The following is a 13,845-nucleotide window of genomic DNA, read 5'->3' on the forward strand; positions in this document are numbered from 1 at the left end:
CTAGCATTTCATCGTAGCTCACTGAAAATCAGGGGAATATTTTCATACAGGGTCAAGACGTCATGTGAACTTTCTGTTTGCTGTAAATCTTTAACAACAAACAAGTCTGTTAGCTGGGCCACGCTATACACAAGTCAATTACATCAATTTTCAAGTTTAGCTCAACTCTATATCTCACTAGTCATTAACACGTTCACAAAGCCTCATGGGGGATGTATTTGTCGAATGCAGGGAGTAATTTAATCTGGAAAGTTCCTGTAAAAAGGGAAGATACCCCCAGGAACATGCTGCAGCTCTGTGTAGTATTTTCTTTGTGCTTATAATGAACTGAAGTGTTCTCTACAGGGGGTTAGAGGGGGCTCCAGGAAGTACAGTATCCTCCTGTAATTGGCTACCTCTCACATTACTGGGAGCTGACTTCACATGAAATCTGACATTGAATCACTTCATGCCTATTACATGATGTTTCAGAGAAGTTCACTCACTGACACATACTGGTGTATCTATAGAAATATCCTTAAAGGCTGCATTTTTCTCCTTTAATTTCCTGAACACCATCCTTGTCTTGTCTTGTTGGGCTTTTACTTGTTCTTTTTAAATTAATCTTATAATTGAAACTTCAGGTCAAAAGCCAGCTCTACATCTCAGCGGAGTACAGGCTCAATTTGGTGTTATATCATTGTCTACCAGATTCTCTGTTCTGTATTGATTTGAACCTTGACTGGAAATGCGTCAAGAATCCTGTGAGACCCTCCACATGATTAGAGTGGAATCTTCTCTTGGAGCGAGTACCACCACAACAAAAAGCAGATCTGTTCATTGGAGGTGGTGCTTACATTAGTACATTCTTTAAAAAAGAGAACACAGGTCATACTTTCTTGCATATGCCACTTTCATCTCACACACACACACACATGGTGAAGTGTGCTGAAAGCTAAACAGAAGTTCCTTTTGAAGCTACTGAAATGCATCAAAACTCTAATATTGACCTACCATGCCTGCATACTATCTCTTTGTCCTTTAATCAATATCTTAAGCCAACTTGTTGATACATTTATTCAGTGGCTCTCCGTTTCATGTCCGGGTCTTGTCTCAGACTGTTGTCGCAGCAGATACACTGTTCATTATATCACAACGCCATCATGGTCAGCCCACTGGAGTAGGGGAAAGTTGAACATAGTCCAGTGTTAATAACTTTATCAACTGGTGTGAGGTCCCACGCCTAAATCTGATTGCGTCTTAAACCAATGAGCTGATTATTGATTTCAGACAAGAGGCCCAGCCACTTACTCCATCGAGGATCAGGGGGAGAGGAGATTGAGGTAGTGAGAGAATATAAGTATCATGGTCTCATTATAGATCACAAACTCTCCTGGGACCAATGTGCTGATGCAAAAGAAGGGCAAACAGGGTCTGTATTTTCAAATGAAGATGAACTTTTCAAATTTTGGCAACATTTTAACTTTATTTTACTTGTACTTATTGAAAGCATCCTTTGTTATTGTATTGTACGCAGGTATGGTCACGCTAAAATCATGCATAGGAAAAAAAAAAAAGAAATATGTTTTGAGACCGGGCAAAATCGGCAACTTAAGAGGAGTCACTTTGTTTACAGGCAGTGCCACAATCGACACAAACAAAGCTCTTCACAGGGGCTTTGACATTAGATGGCACTTTTTTTCTACTACAGCCCCAAGCAGTCAAAAAACAACACTATGGCTTAATCTGGAGCTTTCATTTTGGTCCATAGCCCAACATCTACTGTCCTTAAACCTCCTCTTGGACCTGCCCTAAACTTCATAGTTTCTTGTGTTCCATCTTTGAGACCTTTTCCGGAATATGTGGTACAACAATAGACCCCTCTCCACTAATTTCACTATTTGGAGTTGCCCCAGAGAATGCTACTTTTAATGGGTGTCAAGCAAACATGATGGCTTTTTGTTCCCCTTTGGCCAGGCGGCTTATCCTAACTAAATGGAGGGACCCTGTACCTCCAACATATAGCCATTGGATAAGGGAGGTCATGTGCAACCGTTCATATCGTATGTTGAAAACATTACAGCTACCAACATGACTCTGTAATCCTATTCTTACTTTTTCATTCTTATTTCTATATAAATCTATATATTTTATTTTCTTATTTACACATACAGTATATTTATATTTTTTGTGCGTGCGTCATGTCTGTATGGATGCTTTTGTTTAATTGTCTGGCTATGTGCCTATTGAAGATCTAGTGCTGTGGGAATAGGGAATAGGACTTGTTTGTTTTGTCTGTGACTGTCCTATGTTACTGTTATTGTTCTCAATGTAAATGTTTTTTGTGACTGTCCTATGTTACTGTTTTTGTTCTCAATGTAGAGAATAGACGGGATCCAGCTTGCTCGGTCTGTATTAAACCCAACACATCTGCTGCAAGGTGTCTGCTATTCAAGTGTTGCTGCTGCAATTACAGCAGCAAGGTGCATTTATCAAATCTTTATCGCTCCCCTCTCTCTGTGAATGTCTTACTTTAACTCTCCCTGTACCATTAAAGTTACTAACCGTAGACCTTTCTGGAGTCCCTGAGCTCCCTTGTCCCGTTGGTTCCTCTGAGTCGCTGGGGTAGACAGCCTGCTGCTATGACTACTATCCTTCTCTCTCTTTTTGTCTCCCTCTATCCCTCTTTCCAATCTCAACTCTGTCAAGGCAGATGGCTGTCTAACATGAGTCTGGTTCTGCTCGAGGTTTCAGCCTGTTAAAAGGAAGGGCCTGGGTCTGTTTGTAAAGCATTTTGAGATAACACTTGGCGCTATAAAAATAAAGATCGAATGATTGATCGAAAAACTCTGACCTGCTTCTCAAACCGACGATAAGAGAGTATCCGTTTTTCTCTACTTTCTTTGCCTTCCATTTAATTCAGATTTTGGAGTTATATAATTCCCAATGTGAAGGACGAACCTCTCTTACATCATCTCCGTGACCTGTGTCTGAGTTATTGTAATGATTAGATATTCTGAGTGACAAGGCAAATGAGATAAGATATTTTTCTTTTAAAAACTTGCACACGTAGATGACAAGCACCTACCTACAATATTCTATCATTCAGGAAGCTTCTGTCTTGCATGTGTAATAAGAGATTTTCATGAATTCAGTCTTGCCCTTGGTTTAAAATTATTTTGAAAGTTATTAAATGTCCATTATTTCTTGCATATCATTTAGTCTGAAAAGTCAAATATTCAGCAGCACTACCTCGCCAAGCAGCAAACAAACACTCTAAAATCCTGGTAAAAATGATGCATCCAATCAATGAGTCAATCACGCTTGTTGATCAGGTCTCAGAGCAGCGACACACATAGCATGAAGTCTGCCTGCTCTCCACTGTCAGACGATGATATGGTTGGTGACCTCTTTTCTCTGATCTTTAGTCTAACATTGCAGTCAATCAAGTAATCTACAGACTATTTCCAGATTTGTGCCACAGCAGGAGAGTGCACTTCACAGATATGAGCTATCAGCTTTTCCTCGGTCCATTAGAGGAGAGGAAATGTGTCAATTGGAGCAGAGTGGGCGGAAATTTGCAAATGATTTGGACAAAAGATCAAAGAGTTCATGGAGAGAGAAGATGCAGACCAAGGGTTGCCAAGTTTGGGTGTCTCGCTGGACTGAGATTTTTGGGACACAAACTTGTACTTAATCATGTGCACTTATTTGGATCACATCAAGAGGATTTAAAACAAGAATGGAGATATCAATCAACACAAAATTGGAGCAAGTGTTTCGATTTCACCTAGAAAGAAATAATACTCAAGATATCACACTTCACATGGCCTAACTTCAAATGGGGATCACATCAAAATACAGGCATTCAGCAATAATCAATATATATTGCAATACCAGTCAGTCCAATTCTACAGTAAGTTGGATGTCTGAGAGGTAAAAAAAAACAAAAAAACTCCACTATATACTATACTATACTAATAAAATGATCAGATTATATTGTATGTCACAGGAAACTGTGTTTGCTGGTTGTTGGTTTTAGACACTCACTCACAAAAACACACATTTTCTCACATAATCACATCCTCACTTCCTCATATATCATATTCATTATTGCCAGCTGGTGAGTTACCTTGGTTCATGTCATTAAGCTTTGATGATCTGTCTACCCTCTGTGCTCCAACTTGTCTTTAGTCAATATTCTCACTCAGCCCAAATGCAACAAGTCCCAATATCCGCAAAGCCAATATCAGTGTCTGAAATCTAAAAATAAAGTCAGTATCAGGAGTGTGGTGCTATTTTTATAACAATCAGAGCGCACCTATGACGCAAGCCCATGTATACACAAGTACAGTTGATGTGGCTCCATGTAAAGGTTCCAACTGTGACAAGTGGACATATCAGTCACACTACATATTTCTTCCTCAAGATACAATGTCAAGGCAGCTAGCCAAAGCCTTAACAGGTTGCAAAAAAAGAGCCTCACTTATGTTTGTGAACCCTAACAGACCCCCCTGTGGACTTGTCTGATCCAGTATCATTCATGAGATCCTGGATTAAAGCAGGATTTTTTTCCCTCCTCCTCCTGGTTTACAGTTTACAGTCAGAATAAATTTTGTTCTTCACATTTTATTGTTGACTGACAGCGGCATACTAGTGTGTGTATTTTGGGTTATTATCATTATTCTGTTATTATTATTATGACGATTATTATTTATTTTTTAAACAGTATGTATGTCTTGTCTGTGCAAAGCACTTTGTGTTGTTCTATGTCCGTGAAAAGCTTTATGTAAATAAATTATTATAAATTTTAGTGTGTGCACTTGCAAGTACACTGAGTGGATTTGTGCTACAGAAGAGCATAGTCATTTGTAGTTTTTATTGGCCTTAATGTTAACAATATAAACATTGGTGATAGGTGTGCGAAGTGTGCTTATGCAGTAGTTTCATCGCTTGTTATACCGCTGACTAATACCGTCATACAATAATGATGTCCACTTGTCACAGTTGACAAGCTTTAAAGGGAGCCACATCTAAACCGTGTATGTGCACATGTGGGTGTGCGTCATAGGTGCACTCTGATTGTACTAAAAATAGCACCACACTCTTGATGCTGACTTTATTTTCAGACTTCAGACACTGATATCAGAGTTGCAGGTATTTGGATTTATTGCATTTAGACTGAGTGAGAATATTGACTCAAGACAAGAGGGAGCACAGAGGTTAGAAGGATCATCAAAGCTTAATTACATGAACCACGGTAACTGACCAGCTGGCAATGATGAATATAATTTATGAGGATGTGAGGGACTGATTATGTGAGAGAAATAATTTGTGAGTGAATGTCTAAAACCAACTACCAGATGAATACAATTCACTCCATTCGAATGGTAAATTCTATTGATGTTATCCATATAAGTGCATTTGATTAAGTGGAATTAAGCACGTGATGACACCTGTGCCGAAAAATATCTCACTCCAGCCAGATACCCAAAGTTGGAAAACCTGCGTTAGTCTGATATGGCAAAATTGTATATGAAAGAGTTGCAAATAGTTAGCCTCACGAAGATCAACTTATTTGTCCAAGAAAAACACACACACATTTTCAACAAATTGTGAGGTGATGGTTTGACCTAGTGGTTAAATTCTGCATCCCATGTAAAGAGACTATAGGCCTTAACATACAAGCCTGAAAAAAATAATATATATATAAACTACCTAAAGTCTCTAAAGATAGTATGGGAGGTCGAGCCTTCGGTTATCAGGCACCTCTCCTTGGAATCATCTACCAGTTAGGGTCTGGGAGGCAGACATCCTCTCTATTTTCATGAGCCCAATCACAGGGCTTGTGGTCCGCGTTGATTCTACGGGGAGTTACATTTTGGAGGAGGTGCACGTCAGCTACCCCCCCACCACTCACACATTAACTCTCCCTGTCCCATTAAAGTTACTAACCATAGACCTTTCTGAATTCCCTGAACCCCTGAGCTCCCTTGTCGTAGGTTCCTCTGAGCCGCTGTTGTAGACGGCCTGCTGCTGTGGACGTTCCAAGGGCTACAACTACTACGATCTGTCTCACCACTATCATCTCTCTCTCTCTCTCTCTCTCTCTCTCTCTCTCTCTCTCTCTCTCTCTCTCTCTCTCTCTCTCTCTCTCATCTCCTTTATCCCTCTTTTCAACCCCAACTCAGTCGTGGCAGGTGGCTGTCTCACATGAGTCTGGTTCTGCTTGAGGTTTTTGCCTGTTAAAGGAAGTTCTTCCTTGCAGCTGTAACTAGCTAAATACTGCAAAGTGCTCTACTCGTGGTGGATTAGAATGAGATAAGACTGAGTTTTATCCTGTATTGATGTTGGGTCTTTGTTAATAATTTAACAGAGAGTATAATCTTGACCTGCTATGTTTTTAATGCGTCTTGAGATAACGTTTGTTGTGATTTGGCGCTATATAATTAAAGCTTGATTGATTGATTGATTGATTGATTGATTGATTGATTAAAACTGTATATATACATAGGTGTTACAAATAGGTGTTACTGTTCTGTATACTCATGCAAAAACAGCTGAGTTAGCAGCAGCGAAGTTATCATCTGTCATGGAAAGGATCACAGCATGGCTTGACCAATCTTGTCTCAGTCTAAATGTAAGTAAAACTAAAGGCATGTTTTTCTCTAAAACCAGTATGCAGCCCATCAACGCTGACATTGTCATTGGAGCTGAGAGGATTGAAATAGTTAGATAGTTTACAGTCATTACATTTTCTATTTTCAAGGTTTTATTTCAAGGTTAGCTACTATTTTTGTCGATTTTTTTTACTATAATTGTTAAAATGTACTATTTTTAGGTAAGAATGTTAAAAACAACATTCTGGAAGACATCTCACCACCCCTCAGGGGGTCCCAACCCACCCTTCAGGAACTCCTGGCATAGAGGACACTTCATTAGGTAAGTATGTACAGTCTAATCCAAAAGGACATCTATCTTAATGATGCTTGTAATTTTGTATGTTGGTGATGTGCACAGTATATGTGTGTTGATGTAGTAGTTAAAGCTGCTGTTGCACCAGAGAGAAGTATAGCAAGAGGTGCAGTTTTTTCCACTTCTGCTCACAAAGATGATGAATATTAGTAACTACTCTGAACATAATGGAGGTCACCTTTAAATATGACCTCCATGGTGAATAAAACCATCAAACGCTTCCAAGGTATTATGATTAATACCTCTATGAGAGCATTAAGAAAAGCCTGACATTTTCCCGCATGTTGAGCCAATAGAATAGCGAAAACATGCAGTTAATGTTTTCGTGCTTTAACACATGATTAATATTTAAGTTTGCTCTTTTCCCACGACAGTGCTGAATAATCTCATCCTGTCTGGCTGAGTAAATGCTTGCACATGTTGTTGTTGTAGAAAGACAACAGAGCCCGTTTAAAGGTCTCTGCCTGTGATTACAGACTTCAGTTGCTGCACAAAACTATCGCCTTAATTGGATGCAGTAAGACCCTGAAAGGCTCTGCTGGTGCTTTTCATCGTCATTTCTTTACTCACACATGGCCGGTTTCGTGAGCGACCACAAAGGCGGAGGAGAAGCCGTCCTCGTGGTTCAGAGTGCAGCTCCTCAGTGGGTGGCACATCCCTGTCACTGGAGCGTAACCTGGGCAACACAAAAGACCACACAGACCTAATAATCAAGAATCAGGGTGAAGGTCGTGACATTCTCGTTGATTTTCCAGGTGGAAAATTGTCTCTTCATGTGACATAAACGAAGTCAGAGTGCTATAATGTGGTATCAGTCACTGTGACTATTTCAGTTTTTTCTTAGTGTACTGTCTGTCAAATGGACTCGTGAGATCAGACTGTGAAGATTGCTTTAAATGTCTGATAGACCTGTGCAAACATATAGATTATACTCATACAATACATACTTATTTTAGTCTATATGCAGTCGGTTGCATTTAATGGGCTTAGGAAAATCAAGAGAAATCATTTCAGTGACAGACAGAGAGAGGGAATGGTTTCTAAGAGCCCCTATATACAATCCTTTGATTCTTAGTCTCAACTAGGTTATTTGATTGTGCAGGAAGCATTATATGAGTCATGAAATATTGACCTTCATTTTATGTATAAGTGCTCTGAATACTATTAATTAACATGTAGGGAGTCTTAGCCCCCATTAATCAGTCATGCTTGTCTATCAAGAGCCATATTTTTCTGCCTATGTGTAATATAAAATGGAAATATATATAGTTAAATTATGAGACAAAAAATAGCTGATCTGCTGTAACATGTAGACTTACACAAAGTGAACGAGTGTAGTGAAATGTGTGGTCAAGTTGCAGAGCAAGCTGTGTTGGCAATGGCATAAACATAAGTAATTAAATAAACAACAACTAACTCCTCTGTTGCTGCTGTCAGGCAGAAACCTTGTATCTCCATATTTCATTATTTATTGATTATGTTTTTTGGTCACCCTTAACTCCTGTAAGTGGGCGTTAAAAAAAATTCAGCCAATGAAAAGCAACTGAAAAGAGCTTGTGACTGATATCTTGTGCAGTGTTTTGTTATTGATATACAGATTGTCTTGTCAATTTTGACTCTCGTCTATTTTGTTAATTATTATCATTTTTTAAATTATTAATTATTATTTTGTTTTGTTTTTCTATCATTATTTTGGAACTACTGTCTGTTTTTATTCTGTAATATTAACAGCTCTCAAACAGTAGGCTTCCTTATCTTATTTTCTGTCCTTTGTATAAGTCTATTTTCTGTTTGTGTTTAAATTTGAAAAGCAAAAGAAAATATTCAAAAGAAAAAAAGATTGGGTTTTTTTTAGGAGAGCACCTGTTGCTTCATCTCTTTTCAGTTGGCTTTCTGATGGACTGATTTGTGATATACATTATTATTTTATTTTATTTATTTAATTTATTTAATTTATTTAATTTATTTAATTTATTTTATTTATTTTATTTATTTTATTTATTTTATTTATTTTATTTATGTATTTATGTATTTATGTATTTTTCTTTAATGTGTAATGTGTCTATTTCTATTACTTCTCTATTATCATAATAAGTAATATTATTTTGAATTGTTAGTAATTAATTAATTAATTAATTTAGTGTATTTATTTATTCATTTATATTCTTTATTTTATTTTTACTTTTTTCTTCTGGACTATGGACTTTTTATTTTCATTTCTATTTTTTTAATGAAATATTTGTGCATGAGATCTTCCTCTGAGTCTGATGGCTGCATTGTTTTGTGTTGTGTTGGCTGAGTCTAAAGAAAAGTACAGAAACATCAAAAAACTGGTTTTTTAAATTTCCTGAAAAACTGTAGTTTTGGAGATATGAGGATTCAGAACAACAACAGCGCTTTGTGAATTATTACTGTTTATCTATATGTGCATATTTTACAACTGTTGTTAAAATGCAATATCACAATCAAGATAATGCTGTTATACTGAATGTCTGCATAGCTGTGTGTATTATTGTTGACACTTAGCCTCATGCCTATGACTGGTTCTCCTGCTGATATTCAGTACAACTGCACTCCCTCTTGTGTGCTACTGCCTGGATAACCTGCGATAATCATAATAATATAATAATGATATAATGTGGTGTTTTTAATGTTGGCAATAAGTCTAAATTCAGAGATAGAAAACTTCTATTTTATTTTGAAGTAAGTTTTCAGGATTTGCCTCACAAGGGATACTTTACATGTCCTTTATCTTTTTTTGGATAGATGGAAGGGTATAAAAAGCTTACAGCTTGCATATTGCTCATCTCCCAGTTGTGCATTAAGACAGACTTAAAGAAAACAGCAAGCTCAGAGGCACGTCTGAATTTCCCAGCAGACATCTGCCCGGCATCAAAACATTTCACATAGTTCACCATATTTTTGAAGCAAAGCACAAACATTAACAAAACATAACTCGATCAAGAGATGTGCAGCGATTCAGCTTAGCGCATTTGGTTTGGATCAGGAGCACGCTCATTCCTTTTTTCTTTTTGGCGGCTTTCGGATCATTTCCATGCTCTCTGACCATCAGAAGACCTTTTGGCATGCAGGTAAAAAGCAGAAAATGCAGCAGACAAGACAGTGATGAAGACACTAATGTCAGGTTATTTTGGTGGTGATGAAAAGGAGAAACATCTGCAGCATGTTATGCCGTTCATAGCAGAGTGTTTTCTCCTGCAGTGAGATAATGAAAGTGATATTTTGAATGCTTTGATACATGTTTTTCTGCATGAATGACAACAAAATGAACACACTTGGTGTTGCAGGCAAACAGTGAGACATGTAAGCAGTTGTGGAGCTTCCCCCTTTTATCTGAACGCAGATAAAAGGAATTCAAGGGAATGTATTTACATTCCCATGAAGAGGCCAGTGGCAGCTTTGCACATTGAAGCGAGAAAGTGCAGCAGCAGCAGCAGCAGCTAGAGTCGAAAAAAAAAACCTGTTTCTTTGTACTGCTGATGTCATGAGAGAGAGGAGAATAGTGGTCTCCTCATGTGGTTGATAAACTCAAGCACTCAAACATACAGTGTGAAAAATAAGTCAGTGGCAAAAAAGCAGATCTGAACACTTGACATCGTGGATGTGGATGTGGTAGCAGTGCATTTGCTTTTGCAAACTTTATTTGTATCTCAGCTGGCTATTTGCATTGACATTAGGAAGTAGACAGGGGTGACCTTTGACCCCCCCCCCCATCACCCCACTGTTCACATTGGTGACAGAACCTCTCAGATTGCACTGAGATCCTCCTCCTTTTAAGAGGGATTTATAGAATCTTTATATGCTGATGACCTACCATTATATGTATCAGGCCCCATAAAAACATAACACTGTTAAGACAGCCATAACCTACAACTTCATCACATGCCATTCAAAATAAACCAACTTCATGTGTGGTTCACTCAGTTGTTTAATATCTGTTTACTTAGCAGCTACTTCACAAGCATGCACAGATTTTATTCTTTGTACCCTGCAGTCCAAAATCTGTATTTGGATTCAGAATCTTCCATATCACACCTCGACTTTGACAAGGGAGTGTGATGTCTCCTTGTGACCCTCAACACACAGCACCGGGTCCAGCCCCAACACAGTGTGAGGTGCCATAGCAACCAAGGCCTTATTATGAACACAAAACAACAGCAGCTATGGCAACATCCGTAGGTGTGACAAGCAAACCAGGTAGCCTCGGGTCGTCTTCTAAACATGACACTTATGCTTAAAAAGTTAAAAATAAACGCAGATATTGAACTTGGGCACAGAGGATGTTTGTTCTTTCGGCACCAAGTTTCTCTGGCGTTTAGGCTGCTCGCTTCAAATTTTGTTTTGAAGGGCTAAAAGGAAGAAATACAGCATGAGAAAAACTCAAAAAAACTCACACAACATGTATGGTACAAAACAACTCCTAAAGATATCATACATGTGTTATTAAGATTAAAATTACATTTGTTTTATAGAAAAACAAACTAGCACACAATTTCTGTTTTTTCGCTACATGCCAAAAACCTCCTTCAACAAAATCAGACTTTATTTTCTCATATCCAGGATGGCATCAATGTCAAGTCAGCAAGGTTTTGGAAAGCTACACAGTTATTGTGTGAGCTTGCTGTTTGCAGAATTTGTCTCTGCTTTTAAAGTTTTTTTTCCAATCTACCTTACCTGGGCAAGACTTGAAGCCAACCCCTTTTTGTGAATGGAAGAAGAAATCAGCACTCACTCTGCACAGTCCTCGATCGAGAAAAATACAGTACCTTGCATACCTGCTGGACCAAAATCTTGCCTTGTGAGGAAGATGGCGTGGTCGTGGTACTCGTCGTGGTCGGGGTCGCGGCGCTGCTGCGTGTTGGCCCATCGGCACACCTGCTCCAGGCTGCGGGATGGGTTGCCGCGCTCGATCAGACTTATAGACTGCAGGAATGTAAGAAAGAGGGAAATGGTTTTATAACTCAAACTGTTAAATGTGATCGACCTTGTCAGATAAATGTGAAAGACTTTAAGTGTGCAAAAACTTTTACTTTAAAAATCCTGAAATTAGGGGGCTTTTATGTAAGAGCCACCACACAGCGAGAAACAATTATTCCCATTTCATGTAAACCATAAATGAGCCTTAATTATAAGCTCAAAGGATCATGCTGGGAATAAAAGCTTGTAGCTGACAGCATGAGTCCACAGAATGTAAATGTTTTACCGTTAAAAAAAACATGGAAACCTGTAGTGTATTTTTCTACATTCTAATTTAAACCTCTCTTCTTATTCTCCTCTCACTCTTCTCTCACACACAGTAGTGTGAGTATCATATTACATCTGCAGGCTTGTGTAAGCACTGGAGAGACCACACACCCAATGCAAGTCAAAGGGATGTAAAATCTCCCTATGCACCTGCGCACAGCTATAGTTTGAGGCTAAGAGAGCAATTGTGCCTACTCACGTATTCAAAGGTACATTGGATAGTCACTGTCAGCAGTTTTGCAAGGGCATCCCCTCACAGCTGTTTTCTACTAGGGTTCATGACTCGGTCACGGTTGTTTTCGACTCAGTCTTACCAACATTCAGCACCTATATCTCCCAGTGAGTGGGATGATGGGCCTGTCTCTTTGTTGCTTACACCATAGGAAGAATTATGGTCATGATGTCCAATCAAAATGTTGTAAAATGAAGATAAGGCATGTCTTTGAGATCTTTTGTGCCACACATTCTCACTACTCTTTCCTATATAAATCCCTGTAACGCCTTTGTTCTGGAGTTGGTCTGTGGCAGAAGAACAGCTCACTTTGTTCAGATGCATAGATTTTTTTAAGTTTTTTTTCTTGGATTGAACTTCAGCTGGACTCCTGAAGTGATTTGAACTTAACATTTATTCTTCCAGGAAGAGCCAACACTTGAGACCTTAGATTGAGACCAGGCAAAGTGTTATAGAAATTATTACACTTCAAACCCTTGAAAATGAATAGGCCTTAACTTCAATGGGAGAAAATGATTTAGCACACACAAATGTGACATGAAATATCTAATCAAAGAGTCTGAAAGATTTTGTACGTTGAACCAAACACCTTTGATTCTATGAAACGTGTGATTGCTCGATAAAACTATATGCTGCTGTGGGCATGATACTGTTTGATAAGTCTTTATTCTATCTTTTTTTCTGGTAATTATGTGGTTTTCAATACATTCAGTCTTTCACTCCTCTTTTTTTGAATGCTGAGGTGCCAAAAGGGTGTAAGGAAAAAAGCAAGACAGCTCTGCTGCTCAAAGTGTTTCAAGTAGCGCTATATTTACATTGAGAACACATAAACCCTCGGTGTATGTGTGTTTTCTCTTCTAAACTGACATGCATCCTCCAAATCGAATTCCAACTGCAGATGGATGACTTCAGAGTGAAATCTGTTGCCGGAAACTGAACAGGCATTATGAATATCAAGTGGGGATGGAAAGCGTTTATCTCACACGTTATGAAAAAGCCTCACATGACCATAAAAACTCAGTTAGGAGCGAAACAGCATGGTGATGGACAGTGACACCACTCACACACAGAGCACCTGAAGTGAAGAGAAATACAAGACTTTAGAGGAACTGGCAGAAATGTCTTCTTTTCAGCCTGAGTGCTGCTGACACATCCAGCATGTTTGAGCTCATCTAATTGGTGCTGTGTAAACAGCTGCTTTGGCAACTAGGCAAGAAGAGCTAAATGCAAAACGCCGGTCTCCAAGCAACCTCAGGCAGTTATGGAGATTATCAGGCTCAGAAGAGGAGTTGGACATGCACATCCTGCACTGCCTGATCATGCATATAAACATGTTGTTTATGGTAGATTTGCAATGTGTTACGGTAAGTTTTGCAACATGTTAAGAAGCAACA

The 13,845-nt window shown here is 38.6% G+C and overlaps 1 protein-coding gene across 1 annotated transcript in view; it reads right to left on the reverse strand.

Moving 5' to 3' along the window:
- LOC117830342 (A disintegrin and metalloproteinase with thrombospondin motifs 14) overlaps positions 1 to 13,845 on the reverse strand; it is a 90,579-nt gene that overhangs the window by 26,329 nt on the left and 50,405 nt on the right. The window contains exons 7-8 of the mRNA XM_034708436.1: positions 11,742 to 11,898; positions 7,525 to 7,630 (exon numbers count right to left, since the gene is read on the reverse strand). Coding sequence (XP_034564327.1) covers positions 7,525 to 7,630; positions 11,742 to 11,898 — 263 coding nt within the window. The remainder of the gene's footprint in view (positions 1 to 7,524; positions 7,631 to 11,741; positions 11,899 to 13,845) is intronic.

This window comes from Notolabrus celidotus, chromosome 18 (genome assembly GCF_009762535.1).
Source record: "Notolabrus celidotus isolate fNotCel1 chromosome 18, fNotCel1.pri, whole genome shotgun sequence".
In the NCBI taxonomy this organism is placed as follows: Eukaryota; Metazoa; Chordata; class Actinopteri; order Labriformes; family Labridae; genus Notolabrus; species Notolabrus celidotus.